Source organism: Pipistrellus kuhlii, unplaced genomic scaffold (assembly GCF_014108245.1).
Source record: "Pipistrellus kuhlii isolate mPipKuh1 unplaced genomic scaffold, mPipKuh1.p scaffold_m20_p_1, whole genome shotgun sequence".
Lineage (NCBI taxonomy): Eukaryota > Metazoa > Chordata > Mammalia > Chiroptera > Vespertilionidae > Pipistrellus > Pipistrellus kuhlii.
Window position 1 is genome coordinate 192798076 of NW_023425404.1, and position 23987 is coordinate 192822062.

General features: G+C 45.4%; 1 protein-coding gene across 7 annotated transcripts in view; it reads right to left on the reverse strand.

The window, feature by feature from the left end:
• CC2D2A (coiled-coil and C2 domain containing 2A) overlaps positions 1 to 23987 on the reverse strand; it is an 80853-nt gene that overhangs the window by 13856 nt on the left and 43010 nt on the right. For 4 of the 7 annotated variants that reach the window (XM_045574022.1, XM_045574003.1, XM_036420204.2 and 1 more), the window contains 12 exons: positions 22136 to 22339; positions 19576 to 19668; positions 18313 to 18404; positions 17091 to 17105; positions 14160 to 14327; positions 12832 to 12937; positions 12497 to 12606; positions 11223 to 11319; positions 10691 to 10789; positions 7843 to 8019; positions 5738 to 5758; positions 2419 to 2622 (listed from right to left, as the gene is read on the reverse strand). In XM_045574022.1, the coding sequence (XP_045429978.1) occupies positions 2419 to 2622; positions 5738 to 5758; positions 7843 to 8019; positions 10691 to 10789; positions 11223 to 11319; positions 12497 to 12606; positions 12832 to 12937; positions 14160 to 14327; positions 17091 to 17105; positions 18313 to 18404; positions 19576 to 19668; positions 22136 to 22339 (1386 nt within the window). The remainder of the gene's footprint in view (positions 1 to 2418; positions 2623 to 5737; positions 5759 to 7842; positions 8020 to 10690; positions 10790 to 11222; positions 11320 to 12496; positions 12607 to 12831; positions 12938 to 14159; positions 14328 to 17090; positions 17106 to 18312; positions 18405 to 19575; positions 19669 to 22135; positions 22340 to 23987) is intronic. The other 3 variants (XM_045574009.1, XM_045574012.1, XM_036420210.2) reach the window with 3 other exon arrangements.

A 23987-nucleotide genomic window follows, 5' to 3' on the forward strand; every position in this document is an offset into this window, starting at 1 on the left:
ATTTAATTTCTAATGTTAACTATATAGTCTTTTATTTCTACAAGTGTACTTTTAACATCTGATTGACAATTCTGATAGTCTATTATTCTTTACAAAAGTATTTTTTATTGATTTTTAGAGAAAGAGAGAGAGAGAGAGAGAGAGAGAGAGAGAGAGAGAGAGAGAGAGAGAGAGAGAGAGAGAGAGAGAAAAGAAATCTCGATGTGAGAATGTAGTATTGATTGGCTGCCTCCTTCATGTCCCCTACTGGGGATCAAGCCCACAACAGGGGCATGTGTCCCGACTGAGAATCAAATTGGCAACCTTTCAATGCACAGGATGTCAGCCAACAAATTGAGCCACACCTGCCAGGGCAATAGTCTCTTGTTCTCTTGTTATATACTCAATTCCCTAGACTTCTGAAACTTATAAAACATACCCATTTCATATTCTGAATCTGATCATTACAATCTCTTCAGTGCTTATGACCCGATTCTATGGTCTGTTGTTTCTGTTAACTCTTCCCTTTTCATGGTGACTTATTTCTCCACTGAGGCTCTTTTTTATATGTTCATGTTGCTTGGAACTTTTTCTGTGGAAATTTATTTAGGCTGAGCTTCAAGGGTGTTTTTCTAGAAGGATTTGTGTTGCTTCTGACAGAGATCTACACTAACAAGGAGTACTTTCCATTATATTTTCAGTTGGAGTTTTTCTGGGTCTTACTGGTTGTGTAAATTCCAGCACTGAATGTGAATAAATACAGCTTTGTGATTAAGAATTCCTAGGGGGTCTGAGATGCTCCTTGTTTTCTCTTCTGTCCAGAGTCAAGGCTGAGTCAGGCAGGCTTTCTCCTGCAGGGCAGGGGAGCTCCTAGTTCACACTGGTGTCACCAATCAGAGTTCTAATTATAGTGGAGTCTCTCCTTCGGCCTTCGGCCTGTTCTGAACCCCCTCCCACTCCCTTCCCCTAGCTGCCTTGTAGCCCAAGAAAACCCAGCTCTAGGCACGGAGAATTATTCGATGCCTTCAGGGCAAACACTATTTCAAGCCCTCGCCCTTGTGGAATCTTGCACACTTGCTGTTTCCTGTCTCTTCCAATTTCAGCTATGATTTAAAAAATGTCTTCAATATGTAATTCATCACTCTTAAATGTTCCATGCTGGGAGAAGTTTTCTTCCTGCTCTACTATGCTAAAGACAATAGAAGTCCCTTTATGGTTTTCAATAAAAGTCGATTAATAAAAAAAGTAAATGAAATGTGGAATACAAGGTGTTTTGTTTTTTTTAATGTACTTATATCTTCAAATAGATATCTCATTATCCTGTTCCTAAATGACTATATTACTAAATTACTAATGAATAACTTATTCGCAGAAATTATTCCCAACACCACCCCCTCCCTAAAGACAGTCAGGGGAGAGCCTGCTGACTTCACGGGCTATGTCCCCGGGAGCCGTGCTGAGTAGCCGTGTGCTGAGGAAGGCGTGTGTGTTTTCAATGGGCCACTGTGGACGTGCTTGGTGTTGATGGCACACGTGCTGTATGTACTCAAAGACTGGAAGGCATTTTTGCTTAATTGGAATTCAGGGATGCTTGTCATGTTAGGTATAACAACACTGATGTGGCACAGTGGGAAGTGCCAGGATTCTGAAGTCAGGGCCCGGAAGTCAGGGCCTAGGAAGCTACCCAGAATACATGATGAAGGCATTTATGGAAGACACTGAAAGTGTAGAGCCATGGTCGGCAAACTGCGGCTGGAGAGCCACATGCGGCTCTTCGGCCCCTGGAGCGTGGCTCTTCTGCAAAATACCATGGCCTAGGTGTGTCTATTTTGACGAAGTGGCATTAGAAGAAGTTTAAGTTTAAAAAATTTGGATCTCCAAAGAAATTTCAATTGTTGTACTGTTGATATTTGGCTCTGTTGACTAATGAGTTTGCTGACCACTGGTGTAGAGCATCTCCCAAATATCCATTTCCCAGCACCATTATTCTGTCAGGGATCCAGTAAACACTCAATACATGTTGAAAGAATGAGCCAAGGGTTATTATCCTCCCTGGAACCTTCAAACTTTTCTAAAGAACACAAGCCTCATGGTCCTAAAAATGTTTTAATCACTATTTAATCACTAATGATCTGAAATTAGTTACTTTCTTAAAAAATTTTTTTTGAGAGAGAGAGAGGAAAGAAGAGGGAGAGAGAGAAACATCGGTGGGAGGGGGAAGCATTGATGGGCTGCCTCCCACACATACCTAGTCCTTGGATCATTCCCACAACCTGGGCATGTGCCCTGATTAGGAATCAAACCTGTGACCTTTCGGAGCCATGCCAGCCAGGGCTATGGTTACTTTCTTAATTGCTATGAAATGATAGCTAAGATGATAACATATTGAAACTTCAGCACACTTTTAGCCCCAGGCTTGATTGGTCATGACATACTTACTGCGGTGGCCTGTGGGTTGTTGGGATAAGCATTGAGAAGCTCCTGAGGAGGGTTTAAAGGCTTGAGATAACGAGTAACAAAAACCGTCTTCCCACTGATGTCGATCACTGTGGTAAGGCACTGCCGGTTTGGGAATTTGAAGGCGCATTCAGCGTGAAACTTCTCTGTTGCTTGGAGCAATTTCTCATCTTCCTGAGAATCAAACTTCAAAAAGAAAGACTCCATGGAGTTTGTATATGATTAGTAGAACTTGCTAAGATCTCGCAGTCAGCCCAAACTAAATGTGAGCTCCAGGAATTACGATTCAGTGATCCCTTCCAACACCACCGTGCCCCAGTTCCCTGACACTTCATAATCTTCAAATTAGATGGATTCATTAAATACTTAAAGTATACTTAACAGGGTTGAAAGAAAGTAGTTCACCGACCAGCACTCCTATGGGATTAATAAAACAACCTCTAAAATCTAATTCTGATTGATGAGACCAAGAAATAGTTTGATGTGTATTTTTAAAAAAATGTTTTTAAATATATTTTTTATTGATTTTTTTTTTTTTTTACAGAGAGGAAGGGAGAGGGATAGAGAGTTAGAAACATCGACCAGCTGCCTCCTGCACACCCCCTACCAGATGCCTCCTGTTCACCCACTACTGGTAGTGTGCCCGCAACCAATGTACATGCCCTTGACTGGAATCGAATCTGGGACCTTTCAGTCCACAGACCTACGCTCTATCCACTGAGCCAAACCGGTTTTGGCATTTGATGTGTATTTTGATGTCGGTGTTAGAGGCAAAAAGAGTTCACAAGTCTGAAATATCAAATGCAAAGCTTAAGCAACTTATATTAAATGGACAACAAATTTACAGAAGTGTATGGCTGTACTAAAGAGTTCAAATCCATAACCAATATAATAATAGTAATGTCCTCAGGAAAAGGGAGCAGAATTGGAAACATCACATGTAGTTATTTTAGTGGTTTTCTGATCCAAGGTGGCTACCATTTCCCAGACTTTTGACAATAACTCAAAGCAGATGAAACAGAACAAATTTCAATTGCCTTTTCCCCTCAAGCCATTGCTAAAAATAGAGCACAAAAAGCAGCTTTTTAAATGTTTTTATACAAAAAATTGTTTCTTAGTTTAAAAATATATGTGCATCGTTGCTTACACTTCAAAGAATTTTGAGTCAAACTCAAATACAGTTTTAGTAAGGAAATTAATTTTTAAGTTCAATTTAGATTCTAGGCAGTGCATGAAGCTTTTCATTTTGTTTTTATGGTTTTCTTTTTTGAGGATGAAAATGCATCCAGCTTTTCTTCTTATTCACCGCTATCCCCCTCATCTCTTTATATTTTAGCATTTAAAATCACTGTTACATGAGAAGTTTATTTACTCTGTCTCCTCTATAGTGTAAGTTTTCTGAAATCAGGGATTTGGTTTTGATCTTGGTTTTTATCTCCGGTACTGAATGCTACCCAGCACATAGTAAATGCTTAACAAATATTACTCAGTGAATGAATGAGTGAATGGAAACTCCCACATTACTATTTATGACTTCAACTAGAATCGAGTATTCTGATTATTCTTGACTCTAATATATTGGAGTTAGGCCATGGCTTCTGATTCTAGTTTGGTCTCTGTACCCTGAGAAATTGGGGTAGCGGTTATGGGGGTTCATAGGACAGAGGAATCTCCAAAGGCCCCCTATATATTCCCACAGGATATTCCTCGGCCATCAGAATCTTGACATCATCATCATCATCATCATCACCACCTACAACTCAGCACAGTGCCAAAGCATGGCAGCTATCTAATAGGTGCTGTGGTGAATACATAAATAAATGGTAAAAGTGAGCTCCTAAGGCTTTGATATAGGTGTGTCATGGGCTCCTACGGTAGAACTGCCAGGCCAGAAAGAATTACAATTTTAGAAAGATGGAGAATTATAAAACAAGGGTGGTGTGGATAAAAACACCCAGTTTGCCTGGCCAGTGTTGCTCAGTGGTTGAGCATCAATCTATAAACCAGGAGGTCACAGTTTGATTCCCAGTCAGGGCACATGCCCAGGTTGTGGGTTTGATCCCCAGTTGAGGGCATGCAGGAAGCAATGGGTTGCTGATTCTCTCTCATCATTGATGCTTCTCTCCTCTCCTTCCCCTCTGAAATAATTAAAAACAAATTTTTAAAAAGCACCTAGTCAAATTCCATCCATTTCTTCAGACTCATTCATTTATTCATTCATCCATCTGGTTATTTGAAACATGTTGCTGAGAGTCTGTGAGGTTCCAAGCACTCTGGGTGAATGAGTTTGAAACTGTCCCCTCAAGGAGCTTCTAGTCCAGGGGAGAACACTGGTGAGCAATCAGGTGCTTAGGGTACTTGACCAGCACTTGTGTGGGGATAATGCCCTCGGGGAGCACTGAAGAAGCAGACATAGGCGCTGCCCAGAAGGGACAATAGCAATCTTGAATCAAGACTAAGAGCTTCCAAGTTGAAAAAAGATTTTCTGCCACTTGGACCTGGATGTTCCATGTTCTATTTTGGTTCTGTAACGAGTGCTTCCTGACGGTAGGGCCCATGTTTACGTCATTCTTTGTTTGCTTCTGCACCACGCATGTGCAAGGTAAACACTTAATAAGTATCAATGGCCATTAATACTTATTTAGGCCACTGGGATGCCATTTCATGGCGTGAAACAGTAATTTAAGGAGTGAGCCGGATGCTATGTTGGTAATCTAAGAAGTGCCCAGCCAAAGCTCCATGCTGGAAGAATTCGGGTCATTTGTCATGAAACTAATTAAGGTAGAGCTGCCAGCTTCACCATTTGATTCAACATGAAACTTGGAAGATCCTGAAGTGGCTCAATTCTTTAGCCTCGAGGTTAATATAAACATTTACAGGAAGCTGAAGGGGCTTTCCCCCCCTTTGAATACCTACAGTTTGACAGCTCCACTGCTCAGAAATAGCTGTCACGGACACTCTGCCTCTGTAAGAAGCAGCTCTGGGGTTTTGTAGCCATGGAAACACTGAAGGGAGGAAGCGCTCAGCATGCAGGTGACATTTAGACCCATGACTTCCTAGATTCAGAGCTAAATAAGAATCCTGACAACATGAAATGGGCCACAAGACAAAGCTGGACATTCACCGTGGAGCTGCAGGCATCTGAAGGTCATGGCTAAAGACACACACACACACACACACACACACACACACATACATCAGGACCCAGTAAACGCCATAAGGTGGGCAGGGGCCAAAGCAGCGAATGGAAGCGAAAGAGGAACTGTTGATGGATGAAGGGTAAACACAAAAGACGTGGTACCTTTTTAAGCATCTCACTCATCTCCCAGAGGCAAGAGAGAAGGAAAGAGACAAGAGAAAGACTTCATTAACAGAAACCATCTATTTTCAAAAACTTGTTTTTACCAAGACAATGTTGGAATAAGAGTTTCAGGATTTGCTACTGATCTTTTAGAAAATTCCCTAAGTAAATAACTTAAAAAAAAAATCCCATGGAATGGCTCCGAATGGAATGATGGTGGAGGGGAGATTGATCCCCGAATCCTGGCAGTGGCAGGCAGTGGGGAAAAGATTCCAGGTGTGGGTCCTTGGTATTTCAGGGAGAGCTGCTCTTTCCTGAATGAAGTACAGGAAAGCCCCGTGGGACGTCATCTGCCTTAGTGCCTTTAGGACCATGAGGGTGCTGTCAGCCCAGGGACCTTCCTTCTCCAGAAGCATCAGGGCACCTGGGCTCCCCGGGGCTCCTCAGAGAAATGCTGCCTGCGGCCACAGCGGGGCAGTGAAATGCTACCAGAGGCAGGAGGACAGCCTGGTTATCTGCTTGGAGGAAGGAAGGCTGCAGGAGGTGGGAACTCCGTCTCAGAGCCCCGAAGGCCTGGAACATTCTCTGATAGGAGGCCAGTGCCCTTGAATGCGCCACATGCCAGGGGGGGTCTCTGATGTCCTTTTTCTAGCCACAGTCACAGATGGACAGCGGCCACAGGGTTTGGAGCTCACCTACGGGGTGGGGTGGGAGGGTGGGGTGGGGACAGGGAGGGGCGGGGAGACTAGCTGCCTATGTTCTCTCCTCATAGAATACACAGATGATAGAATACAGATACTGTGAAACCATCCCGACTGGGAGCATCCTGCGGTGTAAACGTGCCTGCTGGCATTCTCTGTAGGTGACACATTCTGAATATGCTTCCTTTTCTAAACTCTTGAAATGCATACGTATTCTCACATGCATCCTTGTTACAACTTTGGTGATACAGGTCAGCCTATAAGAGGAATTTGAATTTCGGTAGATTTTGTTTTCCCAATCATCCTTTATGTCTTCTGCAAATGCCTTACAAATGGGGAGTAACAAGAGTACATTCCCCTGTGAACCACATTGTGGTGCTGAAAAGGAGAGAGAACACATGCTCACGGAAGAAAACCTCCATCTGAGTCTGAAGACAGTGGGTACAGAGTTGGCATAGTGATAAGCGCCAAGGAGCTTTTATCTGCTTTTCCAGGCTGATGGTTGTATCCCTAGTGCCCAGAAAGCACCTGCTATATAGAAGATTCTCTACAAATGGTGAGGAGATCAGGTTGCCAGTTGGACAGATGTTTTGTGGCCAGCTGTGCCCTCACTCCCTGGGTGAACCAGGATAGGAGGAGCTTTACTTCCTCACCTCCCCTCGGAGCCCCACCTCACAAGACCGCGGGACTATCAAAGGGGAAAGCCTAAGTCAAATGCCTGACTTAGTGCTCTGGACAGAGGAGAAACGCAGGCCCTGCTTGTGTGGTGCTTATTACTGTTAGTTCACAATGATAAGAGGTCACGGTCAATATCTTCTCCCCAATCCAATGAGGTGGCATGCCTCAAGGCCGCTACATGAACATAGTACCCGCTCCCCCTCTTCTCCACCCCCACCCCCCGCTAAGAAGGGTGGGAAACAGCTGCTAACAAATAAAAGTTCTGGAAGCTCTTTTTTTTCTAGAGTTGTGCAAAATGAGAGTGCCTGTGCACATATCTATTTCTCTCCAGATGCCCTGGAATGAATGGAGGTCAGCCCTGAAGGTCACCTGGCCTTAGAATCCTATACATCGACTCAGTGCACAGCACAGCCAGGGATGCGAGGTCATGCAGATGTGTGTCGGTGTGCTTGCCAAAACACGTCCAGAGGAAGAGTCCTGTTTCGTCTCCCTCCCACTGAGAAAATTCTGAGAGGGGAGCATGTTTATATGTCTTGCTCTGCCTAAAAGCTGCCATCGTTGATGGACCTAATTGCTGGCCGGGTGGAAATGCAGACCCACACAGTGGACCTGGAGAAGGGAAACCTCTGCTTGTGCCCCGAGGTCCCAGTTCACCCCAGCATGGCCCAGCGAGCATCTCTCCTGTGCTGCTCACGTCAGACATGACCGACATGTGGCCAGACTTACCTTTTCTCTCACCGACTCCCCGGGCACCAGCTGAGGCTCGATGGTGACGAACAGGGTGATGTAGGAGCCCTCGCTGAGGCTGCGCACAGGCTCAAAGCCCCGCTCGGCCAGCACGCTCCGCTCCTTGCTGTAGCCCAGGAGGACAGGGGGGATGTCTATTTTAAACGTGCCGTCGATCTGTGCAGAAAATGGTTTGGTTAACATGCTGGTCATTTGTCTGATGAATTCAGCAAGGACCGCCCAGACTGGCATTTGGGGTTGCCCATCTTTCCAGCCAGCCTTTCTCTCTTTTTAATCCTCACCTGAGGATATTTCCCATGGATTTTTAGGGAGAGTGGAAGAGAGAGGGAAAGACAGAGAGAAACACTGATCTGTTGTACCACCAGGGCCCAGGTTGGGGAAGGCCTGCAACCAAGGTATGTGCCCTTGACCAGAATCAAACCTCCGACCCGTCCCTCCGCAGGCTGATGCTCTAGCAGCTGGTTTCCCTAAGCACTCCCAGAAAGGGCTCCCTTTTTTTAATAGCAAGCTAGTTAATACTTTCTTCCAGCTAGATAACTTTTCTGAACCTGTTATCAAGACTATGATGTGCCCTTTCTTACACTCAATCAATAAATATAAAAATATTTAATTTTTATTAGTGGCACAGTATTGCCAAATTTATTGACAAGTACACTTACTAGCCCTGGCTGGTGTGGCTCAGTGTAGAGTTTAGGCCTGAATTTAGGTTCGATTCCCAGTCAAGGGCATGTACCTGGGTTGCAGGTTCATTTCCTACCCCTGGGAAGCAACCAATCGATGGATGTGTCTTTCTCACATGGATGTGTTTCTCTCTCTTAGTGGAAAACAATGTCCTTAGGTGAAGGTTAACCAAATAAATAAATAAATAAGTAAATATTAAAAAGAAAAAAAAAAAGAAAAAGAAAAAAGAAAAAGAAAAAGGGCTTCATTTTTCACCTTTTCTTGGTCCAGCTGAGTGTGGACTAGTTATGCATGTTGATACGAACACGAGGAGTCCTGGGCTCACATCCTGAATTATACTCTGCGTCTCAACACGCACATTTGTAAAAGGGCGAGGGTAGCAGTACCTCGTCTGCAGGCACCGTTAATGATGTACAACACCGACAGGAACGCCTGGTGGGTGGTGCGCTGCTCAGGAGGTGCTGGTTAGGAGCCACCCCCCGTTTCCAGGTGCCCCAGCCTCCCATCTCCACCATGTAAAACCGTAACGATTTCATGTGATCGCCTTCGTGAACTATTCTATCATCTCCACCAGCCTCACACATGGTTTGTTTTCTTCATCTGCCACACGGGCACATTCTGTCCGACTTTATAGGTGTGTGCATGTTTACGATGTCCCTACCGATGATTATTCTTGGCGAACAGAATCCGTCATCCGCTCCCCATGTCTCACCCTTCTCTGATAGAAAGCGGGGTTCTGTGTACACAGCAGATACCCAGCAAATGTGGGTTGAATGGATTACAAGCCACTTTCATGGCATGATCTAACCACGCAGAGATTCAGAAGGGCAGGGCTTTTACCTCTTGCTGAGTCAAAGCGACAGTATATTTATTAGACTATCTAGTGCTACAAACCAGTTCAGGGCTGGAATGTGAAGACATACCGGTAGAATTCAAATTTTGGTTTCACTCTTCAGTGGCATTTGTGTCTCTGAGCAATAGGGAAGGGTCTTCTTAAATTAGAAGTGGACATGCCTTCCGGGGGGAAGGGACATTACCTGGGTATAGCCAAGGAGATTCATCCATCCAGAAGGAGTTAGCATATGCTCTTCTGAGTGCTCTTCCCAGTGTGAAATTCAGCAGTGGCCAATCACATGGGCAATTTTGGTTGCAAAATGATGAGCTTAAAATGTTTCTTTGTCATTTAAAATATATTTGAAGAAGGACATGTGAATTCTTTTGGCAAGCATGTCACGGCCGCGTCACCGGTAGACTGTCCCTTTTTCTGGGGAGGACTGCACTTCCAAATGACCTATGAGATGCAACCAACCCGGGCCTCTCAGGGTTGAGGCTTGGTCTTGGCCCTGCTGGACTCTGTGGCCCAGGCAGTACTGCTCTGCTACCCAGTCGCCTGGGGAATTAAAGCCTCCTTCCTTAGCTGTGTGAGATTGGCCACCGTCTCGTGGCTCAATGCCTCTTGTTGCCAAGGACTCAGGGCTGGGGCGTTACAGCCACTTCAGAGTCTTTAACTGGCCCAGACTGGAGGCAATAGGTCATGGAAGAGTTGTTAACCTAACGAACCGGTTTCGAAAAATTGCTAAACTCTGAAGAAGGATATCTTAGTTGAGCGAATCGCTACTAGTCATCCTTGTTGTTTGAAATGGCAAGGACTCTAGAAACATTAATGAGATGCACTTGAGTCAGTGGGCTGTCCGGTGTGCTGACTGATTTCTTCCTCTTTTTAAAAATATATATATTTTATTGACTTTTTACAGAGAGGAAGAGAGAGAGGGATAGAGAGCTAGAAACATCAATGAGAGAGAAACATAGACCAGCTGCCTCCTGCACACCCCCTACCGGGGATGTGCCCGCAATCAATGTACATGCCCTTGACCAGAATTGAACCTGGGACCATTCAGTCCACAGACCAATGCTCTATCCACTGAGACAAACTGGTTTTGGCCTGACTGATTTCTTCAAGTTACTTCCTGGCATCTGTCCATTCCACTTTGTCATTTTTACAAGTTTCCACCTTGTTCCACCTCCTCCAGACACTTTTTTACGTTCCCCAGGGGGCATGGCACACAGGCTGTCTCAGAGAAAGTTTAACCAGAAAACAGGTAGAGCAGTTCCCCATTCCTATGGCGTGCCAATGCCAGATGCTTACCCTCGCTTGGCAATATATTGTGCTAAATGGAATTTTCACACATCCCAGCCAGTGTCTCTCAATGCGTGTGTGGATTCCACTTCCTCTTTCCCGGTCATCCTAAAGGAGGGAAATGATCAGTTAAGAACTCCAGATGCTCACTGGGTGAATTCTGCAGCAGGATTTGGACCGAACGGATGTGGGCTTCGGTCAGACTGACCTAAGTCCCATTCTGGCTCAGATGCTTAATGGTTTTAGGGCCCAAAGGAAGCCTGAACCTCACTTTCCTCACTAATCAATGGGAGATTGAACAGCCTATGCCACAGCATTATTTTAGAGTTAAATAAGGAAAGATGTGTGAAGAGCACCCGGTACAATTCCTGGGACACAATGGACAATAGGAAAGCTGGCGCCCTTTCTCTCTTTCCCCAGGTCTAATGTCAAGCTTCAGACGTTCAAAACACAAGCAGGATGGACAATGGGCTCGGGTCTTCTGTGGTGGATGGAGGGTGTGAGGATGAGTGTGGACATCTTCCTGGAACGGCAAACTCACCTCTAAGACATCGAACAGCACTTCATCAAAAATGTTAATGAACACGTCGTCTTTCACGGACTGCAGGCTAGTCGTGCTGTAGTCCCCATTGGGGGCCCTGCAGGTGGGTACACGTGACCCGGGACAGGGGAACGGGAAGAATAGAAATGATGAGCACGCAAACGTCAACATTTAAAAAGTGCTCAAACATGAGCGCCGCTGTGAGGACGAGGAGCTGTGCTTTCAGTTACAGGGTTTGTCTGCACAGGGTGGACACCATCACATGTTGCCCGTACACAGCCACACAGAAAGGTCACCAAACCCTCTGTCTGTTGGCTATTACCATACTGTTGTCTGTATATGTTTTGTTTTGTTGTTTGTTTTTTGCTTAATGTCTTCACCTTTTTCACTCAGCTTCCCCCCAACCTCACCCCCTCTCCTCTAGCTGTCAGTCTGTTCTCTGTATCTATGAGTATGTTTCTCTTTTCTTTGTTAGTTCATTTTGTCTATTAGATTCCACATAGGACTGAAATCAAATGGAATTTGTCTGTCTCTGACTGGCTTATTTCTCTTAGCACAATGCTCTCCAGGTCCATCCATGGTGTTGCAAAGGGTAAGATTTCCTTCTTTTGTAAATACCTATGTATTTCTGGTACGAGAAAAGCATAATTTCTAAAAATGGGAGAATTTCAAATTTACTTAAAGCTTCCAGAGTTGGGGAGACAAGAAGAAAGGAGAAGCAGTGCAGGGGTCGTGGGTGAAGGGGAGGGGAGGCTTGGGCGATATGTAGGCAGAGCCAGGAGAGTGGCATTCTGCAGTGAACCTGAGTCTCACAAGTTGGACATTTTCCCTCTTTATTCTTTTTTAACATCCTCACCCAAGGATATCTGTTCCATTGATTTCTAGAGAGAGTGGAAGGGAGGGAGGAGGGAGGAGAAAGAGAGAGAGAGAGAGACACGTCGATTGGTTGCCTTCTGTAGGTACCCCTCCTAGGGCTGGGGAACCCACAACCTCGGTATGTGACCTTGACTAGTAATTAAATCCCTGACCCTTCTTTGCTTTACAGGCTGACTCTCTAACCACTGAGCAAACTGGCCAGGGCCCCACTTTATTCTTGATGGAAGTCAGTTGTGGCACATGAGGGAAACCAAGGGGCTTGGGGTCAGGACTTTCCATTCTTATTTCAGCTCATTAGCTGCACAAACTTTCACCTTAGCCATTTCCCTCTGAGCCTCTGTTTCCTTCCCATCTCTTCAAAACATCCTCTAATGCTTTAAAGAGTACCACGTGCTTACCTAAATGGAAGTTCAAGTTCTTCATTCCAGCTGGGGTTTGGTCCTTCGGCAGTCGTGGTATGGCAAATGGTTCGTTGAAAAGAGACTTCTACAAAAGGACGTACTAAAACCTTAAAATCAAAAGCAAATTGTAAGAGTTCATGTAGTTAGTTGAATTTTTTGCTCTTTGTGGAGGTGGAATATGTTTGCTAAATAGTATACACCCCCCTCCCCCCAAAAAAAATAAAATAAAATAAAATAAAATAAAGAGTAAACAGGCCAAGAAGTTTCCAGGCAATTCTTAAACACATAAGGGGTGAGATTCTAAGCAGAGACCCGGCACCGGGGCATCTCACCTGGCCGAGGGGGGAGTCGGCACTGTGGGTCGGGCTGTGTGTGGTTGGGGAAGCAGTGTGCCTTTCCCTGAAAGTCCTTGAAGACCTTGATGGCTGCTGGAATTTGCTAGAAGGGAAAATATATGAAAAAAATAAATGACAGGGAAAGACTAGTTCTATACAGAACAGATGGTTATTCCAAAGATGTATGGCTCTGATAACAGACATTCTCTCTAAGCCTGCTGACCCTTTTGGAAGGTTCTGGTCATCCCCGTCACCCGGTGATCACTACAGACTCCCCAGCTTCTATCCCTAGACCCACCTGGATAGCTATGGACAGAGGACAGAGCCCTCTTCTCTCTCCTCTGCGAGGGGGTGCCTGAGGGAGAACTTGCCCTTTTCCCACAAATGAACCTCAACCCCTCTTAGGTAGCAGCATCCAAAACTTCCTCACCAGCCTTCTTTGTGTACATCTAATTCCTCTCCTACTCTATTTTCTTTGAACCTGCCTTCTCCAGGAACCTTGAACTACAAATCCTAAGTAAACACTTCTCTTGGCAAAGAGGTGGGGTCAGGGGTTCCTAGTTTGAGTTAGGAACCATGGATCTTGTTGTCTTTCTCTTTTAAAGAGCTGCTGCTATTCATATATATATATATATATATATATATATATATATATATATATATATATTTTTTTTTTTTTATTTTTTTATTGATTTCAGAGAGGAAGGGAGAGGGAGAGAGACAGATACAAGCATCAAGGATGAGAGAGAATCATTGATTAGCCCCCTCTTGTGTATGCCCCACTGGGGATCAGGCCTGCAGCTGGGCATGTGCCCTGACTGGGAATCAAAACAAGACCTTCTGGTTCATAGGTTGATGTTCAACGACTGGGCCACACCAGCTGGGCAAGAGCTGATATTCTTAAAGAAATGAAACTCATCTCCAGAGAGCTCACCTAGGTACCTTTCCCTTCTTCTCCCATAAGAAGCTGATGCTTGGTGGGTGGTACCCTGGCTGGCTGGACCACTTCCTTCACATGGCAAAGAAGGAAGCAAACCCAAAAAGGGAAGCAAGCAAGGGAGATGATGGGGCTTCAGAAGAACCATCGTAATCTTCACAGTCTACCCTTAGTTCAGCCGCACCTCTTGTCCTGGAGTTCTGTGAGACTGTCCCATAATCCCTTCTTTAGCCTAAATTGACCAAGTTGGTTCTATTACTTGCACCTACTGATTTTGGCCCCCACAGAATAACACTATGTTAAAAACAGGAGCACGCGTGCTATAGAGAAGTGATGGGCGAGGCCAGGACCCCACGCGGTCCATCCAGGGCTGCCTGAGGGCTCTCACCTTGTGGTTGGTCTCCTCACAGGAATGTCATAGGCCCGGATGATGTTCACAAGCAGCTTGATGTCTCCATTGGACAGGTTTTGGGCTGTCACTTTCTTCCGACCTTTTCTCCTTGGCCTCAGGGGTCGCTTTTGTTCTGCCAGCTTGAAAAGGCTTAGGCCCAAAATGCTAATGATTACAGAACGGAATTAGTACTCCAAGGAAAAGAAAGATCTGGAAAGTCACCAGACAACTCAAGCTCTTCCCCAAGGCCCCAGAAAACTGTCTTTCTAAATATTTTGGAAGTCATCAGGAAATTCTCCTTAGATGAGAGCGATCCTACTGTATGGATTATTAACATTTATTGTAGCTGTTACTGATCAGAGGAAGAAAGAGTATTCTGGCCCTCCCTGAGTTTCCTGACTTGTTTTCCTTCTTGCTTATCCTGCAGCCTCTCAAACCATCCCCTTCTCTCCTACCCTCTGCCTTTGCCTGCCCCTGGTCCCTGCACAGGGGCACCTCCCCCTGCCTTTCTCCTCAAGGCAGGGTCTCCCCTTTAGGCACATCTGCTAGAAAGGCCTCCTGCTCCTGAGCCCCCTGAGCCCTTTCTTGATGCCCCATCTTCCTGGCAGCTGAGTTTACTGCCCTTCCAGGCACTTCCTGGGAAACCTCTCTCTCTGGCGTTAGACAAGACTGGGTATGAATCCGGGCTCCACTGGCTCTTTGACCTTGAGCAAATGACTTCACCGTTTTAAGCCTCTGTTTTGTAGTCTGTAAAATGGGGTTCCACGCTAGCTCCCGAGTTGTTGAGAGGATTAGATAAGGAGGTGCCTGCAGAGCACCAGGACTCTGAGGGAAAGTGCTAGGTGTGGGGTGATGACAGTAGGTATGGCGCCAGTGACTCTGCTGGAGGAGGAAGGGTGTCTGAAACCGATCACTGCCACTAATAGAGAAATGTGAAAAGGGAATCCGGAAGGCTGGTCAACCTTAATTGCTCTGAATGGTCGGAGCTAATCACTCACTGTTAATTAAAGCAGCCTCCACCTGCTAATCATATGTAAATTCTTGCTGATTGTCTATTACTGGAATTTCTTGCCTAAAGGATATGGGTGTATCTCATAACCTTAATAAAAGGGATACGAAAGGCAGAGCGGTGGTAGTTCTCCCCTTAGAGGTAGACTCCTGCATGGCCCCCCATTTCCCCAAATTAATTCTTTTCTAGTCTCTTCATTTTGTGTGCGGCCTTTTCCAGAACTCGAACCCTGAACAGGAACCCTGAACCATGCGGGACGTGGTAGGGGCTCCCACAGAAGGGAGATGCCAGAGGTAGCTCAAGGATCTCACACCTCCCTCCCTCTCCCTGAGATGATGTCACACAAACACCTCCTGGAAGATGAAAGCAACATGCTCAGTGACTCATGGGAGAAAGGGCCTGGAACCAATCATTAAGTTGGGGCCCAGAGACTAAACAGAAGCCCAGCTGTGGCTCTGTATCTGGTAGCTGACATGGCTGACGACACCAGATGGCACAGAACAAAGGCCGTGAGGATATGGCCTCTGGCTGCAACACCCACTCTCCTGCTTCTCTGCTCTCTCTGGGCAGGGCTGGGGCCCTCTGCCCCAGAGGCCCATGCCAGCTGCGGGCTCTGGAACTGCTGTTCCATCCTTCCCAGGGTCTGTCCCACGGAACAGCCACCCTTCATCAGCGCCTTCGTGAGGCAGGCACAGTGCTAGGCACCTTACACAGAATATTTCTAATCCTCACAGGCATAACGTTTACCCCATTTTCCATATGAAGAATCCGGAGGCTCTGAGCGGTGACAGGATTTGGCAAAGCTCCTCGCTAGGGACAGGGAGCTGGGGTTCCCCTGGGGTCACTCACAGCCACCTTCTTCCTTTTGAACATTTACATCTATTGTTTATTAACTCACGTAAAACAAGAACAAGCCCATCCATCCCAGGTTAACACGATGTACGACTCTGAAGGCTCGCTCTCCTCCACAAAACAAAATGTGAGAAGAGGGACATTCTTGTACATGTTCTCCCATCTCTGTGTGTGTGTGTGCCATTATGCACTTTTCATTATTCTAAATTTATTTTTACGGAGATGCGATTGGATGTGTTTTGTGTAAGTGTAAGTGTAAGGCGTACCACCTGTTGGGCTGACGGGTTCCTATATTTAAGTATGATTCCCACTATGACATCAGCTGACATCTCTATCACGTCACGTAATTGTCATGTCTTTTTTTTTGTGTGTGTGGCGAGAACAATTAAGATCTAGTCTCTTAGCGACTTTGAGGTTTATAACAGTACTGTCATCTATAATCACTATGCAGGCATTAGATAGCCAGGACTTACTTAGCTACTAGTTATACTAGTTTGTACCCTGAAATAACATCTCCTACACCCAATTCTCTTACACCCCAGCCCTTTTTTTGATTCCACCTGTAAGTGAAATAATTTGGTATTTTTCTTTCTGTCTGGCTTAGTTCCCTTTGCACAGTGCCCTCTAGGCTAAGGTGACCAGACGTCCCAATTTTTAACAATTTGTCCCGCGTCCTGAGGTGTTTTAAAAAAGTCAAAATCGGGCCTTTATTAAAACGCCAAGGGACAAATTGTTAAAAATCGGGACTGTCCCGCCAAAAGCGGGACGTCTGGTCACCTTACTCTAGGCCCACCTGTGGTCACAAATGACAGCCCATCTTCTTCAGCGTTTGCTCTCCCAGAACCGACCTAACCCACCCCTGGGCCCTGAGAGGGATCCCTGTGCCAGGGGCCCTAACGGGACCCCTTCCCGCCTCTGTGAATACTGCCTCCTTCCCCTAGAAGGCGCTTCCCAGGGTCTCCATGGCAGTCAGCAAGGGTGCATCTTGGTGGCTGGCACCACAACATACAGAAACATCTTAGTTTAAAGCCAAGAACAAATCAAAATGAAAAGAAGAAAGAACATACCCTGAGCCTTCAGAACTTAATGCAGAAAGTAAAGCAGATAAAAAAGAAAAAGAAACGGAAAAACAGCATGAAAAAAAAATCACCATCTAGTCTAAGTGTAATTTTCACGACTGAATAAAACATGCAATGACGAGGCTGTGGGCCTGGAGCACAGAGAATAATGGGTTTGCATGGATCGATGTGGCCACGGCCTCTCTTCTGTGCGTGGAAGGAGGCAAGGTCAATGTCAGGGGCGGCCATGGACAGCACAAGGTTTTGTCTCCTTCCCACCTTGGCGTTGGAGAGGAAACACACACACAAGAAATAACCCTTTTAGGAGGCCAAGAGATTCAGTCCCAGGAAGGGTCGCGGGGTTAATGGACTGCCCAAGACCACCAGTGGAGAAAGTTATCTTCCATCTTTTGTGCATCCACCCCAAGTTGAGACAATTTGAAATATTTTTTTTAAATGACAGTAAGACAATCAGACGTCTACAGTCAATGTCCAGCTCCTGTGTAAACACCCATTTCCCGCTGTCCTTGACTCACCAAACACAGCAGCTCTCTCCTCCAGCTGCAGTGCTGGGACCAGACCTCCCAGCCTCCCTGCCTCCTGGCCTCCCAGACCTCTGTGGCTGGTTCTCAGCTACCCCACTGCCCCGTGATGGGAGAGTCAGGGAAGCTGGCATTGGGAGGAGTGTGTGCAGGAGGGAAATGCTCCAGACTTGGACTGCAATGGCAAAGGCTCGGCCTGGCTGGTGTGGCTCAATTGGTTGAGCATCATTCCATGCACCGAAAGGTCACCAGTTTGATTCCCGTTGGTTCCAGGTGGGGGTGCTTAAGGGAGGCAACTCATCTAGGTTCTTTCTTCTCTCTCTCTCTCTCTCTCTCTCTCTCTCTCTCTCTCTCTCTCTCTCTCTCTCTCTCTCTCCTTCCTTCTCCCTCCCTTGATCTCTAAAAATCAATAAAAACATATTTAAAGATAAAGGCAAAGACTGGTGAAGCTGATGTGGCAGCAGTGGGAAGGAAGATAGGGTTCCGGGGCCTGTGATAGAGAGGATGTGTCACTAACAGAGACCCCTCACCTATTGCAATCGTAAGGCATTAATTAAGCTTTATCCATTTCTAGCATTATTCTTGGCCCAAATACACACTAAACAATGACAAGCATCTTAGATCTACATGAAATTTTTAATACAAAGCAACAAAAATAATTTTTAGGAGGAACAAAAGTTTGCTTTTACCTGATATTGGGAACTTCTTCTTCAACTACCAAATCCGTAAGAAGAAAATGGTGTTTTGCAACTAGGAAACGATTTAACACAGACTCCCTAACCTGGGGAAAGAAAGCAGTTTTATTTAAAATGTTCTCATTCGAAGACCTTCACGGGTCCTTCTGAGACTTCTCTGAGTCTTCACCCCAATGTCAGCACAACCCAGCACCCTCACTTTCTCCGCAGCATAAGTTCCCACTGCACACCACCCGCTTTGCTCACAGTCAAGCTCCTAAGGCCTCTGCTCTGCTCCCCGCCTGATTCCCAGGACCTGGAGAAGTCTGGTTCACGGGGGTGAAAGCGTGCTGAACGGAGGAACCAACAAAAACCAGACCCTGTCTGGGAGCACATGTAATTCTGATGTGATTCTTGAGGTCCTCCCCTGTTCAGACTGGTTTATTTCCTAATGCTCCTTTAAATGAAGGACCTCTTAAATGTTGTAAACTGTTGTTGTTGTTGTTTTATGCATGAGCTATAAGGCAGAGCAATTGAATGGGAAAAATGTATGGTAGTCACAGTAACCTTTCTTATACGTTAAATTTATTGAAGAAAGGAAAAGTGAGAGAGAGAGAGAGAGAGAGAGAGAGAGAGAGAGAGAGAGAGAGAGAACACAAAGATACTTCAAGTTTCTAATGCCTAGGGCAGAAAGTATGTTATTCATTCATTCATTCATTCCTTCATTCAATTACTTAGTTATTTATTTTAAATATATTTTTATTGATTTCTGAGAGGAAGGGAGAGGAAGAGAGAGAAAGAAACATCAGTGATGAGAGAGAATCATTGATTGGTTGCCTCCTGCACGCTCCCCACCGGGGATCAAGCCCATAACCCAGGCATGTGCCCTTGACTGGAATCGAATTTGAGATCCTTCAGTCTTCAGGCTGATTCTTTATCCACTGAGCTAAACCAGCTAGGGGGAAAGTATGTCATTTATAAACCTTCCATTTTATTGCAAAGATAGTATGATGCAAACATTCAAATACTGTCAAATACTGTTCTTTGTCATCCTGCCCCACTTAAGAGAATCACAGACAACAAGCTGAGATACATCCTAATGTTTTCATATGTTCACAACATGAAGAGAGCTATTAATCAGTTTCATATCTGTGACTACAAGACAATCAGCGTTCAGGGGTTAAGCACCACATAGACATTGAAAAGAAGGGGACGTCCTCCCTCCCACCTCAGGGAGCTAGCCATTTCCCTGTAAGGCCGTTCACAGTGATTCCTTACCTGCTGGAGGTACTTGGCTACTACAGCCCGGTGGCTATCTATGTGGTCCTTGGTCTCGATGACATTCCTGTCTCGTAACCGCTTCTCATAGTCCTAAAAATTAAAAAGAAATAATCTTATGATTTTATTGATTTTTCACAGAGATGAAGGGAGCGGGATAGAAAGTTAGAAACATTGATGAGAGAGAAACATTGATCAGCTGCCTCCTGCACAACCCCTACTTGGGATGTGCCCCCAACCAAGGTACATACCCTTGACTGGAATCGAACCTGGGACCTTTCAGTCCATAGGCCGATGCTCTATCCACTGAGTCAAACCAGTTTCTGCCAATCTTATGATTTTAAACGATTAGTTCTTTCTCATGCCCTCCTGAGATTAGAGAATTTATCACGTGTGGTTCATGTTCCTAAAAGACGGTTCTAATTGTTTCTTCTGCCTTCCTCTGAACGTTTGGCTCAGAATTAGCCTTTGATGTGGGAGCCAGTATTCGGAGACAGTGGGTTGATGCCTTGGAAACAGAAGAGCACCCTGTGATTATAATCTGAAATGTTCCTGAGGGGAGAAATAGAGGCCACACAGGAACAGTGGCTGCGGTTCAAGGCACTAAGCTCACCCAGCAACTTTGCCAAAGCCAAAGCCTCTGCTTAGTATTTTTTTGTTGTTGCTCTTAATCCTCACCTGAGGATATCTTTTCCTTTTTCTTTTTTTTTTTTTTTTTTTTTTTTTTTTTTTAAGAGATTGAGGATGAGGCACAAAGAGAAAAAGGAAGGAACATCAATATGAGAGACACATCGATTGGCTGCTGTGATTGAACTTGCCATCCAGGCCCCAGGAATCAAACCCTTAGGGGTGAAGGCCAATGCTCTCATCATTTAGAAACACCAGACAGGGCCCTCTGCTTACTATTTGCCTTTTTCTAATTTAGGCAAAGCATTACAAAGCAGCAGTTAGCATCAACGTGCAGCTGACTTGGTCTCCAATTTAAAGTGGGTACTGTCAGCTGAGGCCACTGCATTTTCTTTTCTACTAATGAAATTCCACGTGGGCCCAGGAGCAGCCATGCCTCCTCCAGTCCTCTCTCGGTCACACTGCACACTCAGGGCCTCTGCCCCATGCTGTGGATTTCAAGCTGGTCCCAAGGTTTTTAGACTTGGGGCAAGGGGACACACCTCTCCTTTTGGGCTGAACTTGGTAGGTGTGAACTTGAGTGAAGGGGCCCATGTGGTCAGGCAGAGAGAGTCCATCCACAATGGGAGGAAGTGAAGCCACCACAGCAAGGGGAGCCCAGGCAGGACGGGGAGGGGCCCTGGTGGCATTCAGATCCTGTATCCAGGCATCACCAAGGCACAGATAACCTCCTGCCGTTCACACAGCTTTACACATTTAGCCCCATTTGGGATTTCACCTTTCAGTAAACTCCCCATGAAGCCTGAGCTAGTTCAAGTTGTTTTTTCTTTTAATATATTTTTATTGATTTCAGAGAGGAATGGAGAGGGAGAGAGAGATAGAAACATCAATGATGAGAGAGAATCCTAGATTGGCTGTCCTGTATGCCCCACACTGTGCCCTGACTAGGAATCAAACCATGACCTCCAGGTTCATGGGTCAATGCTTAACCACTGAGCAATCAAGTTGGGTTCAAGTTGGGTTTTTATCACAATCACAAGTCCAGACACTGCAGATAAGAACCAAGTGACTGAAAATATTCTCCCAGAACAGCTTTTGAATGAAAAGTCCTACTGGTACCAGTTTCTAATGGCTGTCCATTTACCTCATCAAATACAACTGCCCCTGACTGGATTCATTGGCCTGCCCCATCTACACAGGCCAGTGACCTGTGAGTCCTCAAAGGTCCGGCCCTCATGGCCTCAGATGGCTCCCGCTACCCACTACCCCAAACCCCTACTCTGTGCATCCTGCCACCCTTGCCCAGGATGCTAGCCCTGCTCCCCACTTCCTTTGTGCCCCTCCCAGCCCAAAGCTGCTCTACTCCTACCCATCTGTTTCCCCACGGTGCTCACCACTGGGTATTGCGCTTAACTGGTTGGATTAAAATGGCCTTGAGCCGAAATGGTTTGGCTCAGTGGATAGAGAGTCGGCCTGTGGACTGAAAGGTCCCAGGTTTGATTCTGATCAAGGGCATATGTCTTGGTTGTGGGCACATCCCCAGTAGGGGGTGTGAATGAGTCAGCTGGTCAATGTTTCTCTCTCATCGATGTTTCTATCTCTCTGTCCCTCTCCCTTCCTCTCTGTAAAAAAAAAAAATCAATAAAATATTTTTTTAAAATGGCCTTGAACTCCTAAGGCAAGATAATTTGCCACATTAACATGTAAGATATTCCTCAACCCTACAATTCTAATTTTCTTCGTTATGTCACTCACTGTATTGAGATAAGAGTTACTTTAAACATTGGGTTCAAGAAAAATAAATAATGGAAAGGCTATTTCAAGTGCTGCAGAAGAGAAACCAGTATTGCTGCTGAGAACATATCAACAACAAGACTCATGGAGAAAGGTTTGCCAAGCAGCACAGCGATATCTTATTACCGCTATTTCTTACCTGAAATACCTTGTCCATGATTTCTCGGTCATATGCTGGGATTGGCTTGTAGTTTCGGAATTCTGGCACCTCTTGGCTCCGGAGACACAGGAGCCTGAATCGTTTGGCTCTATTCAGCTCCTCATCTGAAACGAAGTCAAACTCCCGCTGCAGCTGTTCCAGGCGGAAGAACTCGGGGACGTAGGATTTGCCACTGGTGGCCACCTGCGAAGAAGAGAGAATGCAGAATTCCAGACACCGGGTGGGTTCCAGTGAGGAGAGCCAGCACTGAGTGTTTGGGATGGGAGCCTAACTGGTATAGACAGTGAGACCGGGTATGTCCTGTCTTTCACTGAAACAAAAAGCACATCAACATGTGATGGTAATCAGGAAGATGCTATTAAATCACTTAGTAGCTATAAAAAGTACCACCAATACTTTGCCAAAGAAATGGAAATGATAAGGTGCATTTTTGGTATGTACGATCCCTAATAGGTGTTATGAAAATATACAGACTGAACATGAGAAGTTTATAAATTATTGTATTACTAGGTACCAACTGCAATTAAGGTTTCTCATATGCATAGTCTATTTAAAGTCATATATATGTGCTTTAAATATCTACATATTTTTAATTAAATGTATTGGGATGCCATTGGTCAATAACATTATGTAGGTTTGAAGTGTACAATTCTATAATTCATTATTTGTATTATACTGCCTTATGTGCTCACCAACCACAGTCTAGTCTTGGCATCACCATATATTTGGCCCCCTTTACCCTACTCATATTTTAAATTTATTTTGCAACTTTTTCCTAGTCTTATGCCCATGTGTAGATACAAGCGCAGAGGCAGCTGATCACTTTTGCTTAGCCCCAGGGCCAGGCCCTCCTGTCCCTGAACCTGGATCATTGGGGAGAGTGAGCCAGGGATGGGTCTGGGCGCCAGCCTCCGGTGTGTCTGTACAGCGGCTCAGAAAGCTGGCTTCCTGCCTAAACCGGTTTGGCTCAGTAGATAGAGCGTCAGTCTGTGGACTGAAGGGTCTAGGTTTGATTCCGGAAAAGGGCACATGTCCAACTTGTGGGCTCAATCCCCAGTGGGGGACATGTAGGAGGCAGCTGGTCGATGTTTCTCTCTCATCAATGTTTCTAGATTGCTATCCCTCTCCCTTCCTCTCTGTAAAAAGTCGATAAAATATATTAAAAAAAATAAAAGAAAGAAAGAAAGCTGGCTTCCACACCTCTGCAGGCTGAGCAAGTGTGGGCTGATGATGCTCAGCTGTCCCCAAGCCCCTCTGCTTGGCCTCTGCCAGCTGTGACCTCCTCTGGGCCAGGAGAGCCAGGCGAGGGGGTTGTGCTGGGCTTTGTGATGGGGAGGTGACCCTGCCGTGCAAATACTGGTTCTTGAAGAGACCAGTCAGGAACACGCCCCCGTGTTTGTGTTTCTGAAGGCAAATAGGTATAAAGGGAAAATGGAGGTGACACGTGTCCTATATTGCTTCTGACTGAAAGATCGTAATTGAGCCGTGATTTGAAAAGTTTACATGGACTAGACTATCTTTTAGGTAATAGGACCTGTTTTTTCAACACTTCTCATATCCACACTAAAAGTGTCACGCTGCAAGGAGAGTTTATAAAGACAGAAGTCACAAGCTTGCTTTCGGACTTAGAAATATCAGGAGAGAAATGAACATTTTCATCTTAGTTATAGTTACCCTACTTATCAACTATACTCATAAACATAATCATAGGATATGTTGCTATCGTCACTTTCTGGATCATCTACTCGCTTATGATGTTTTTGTGAGAATTAAGATCTTGCGAGTAAAAACATTTATATCTGATACCAAGAAAATCATTTAAGTACTAATG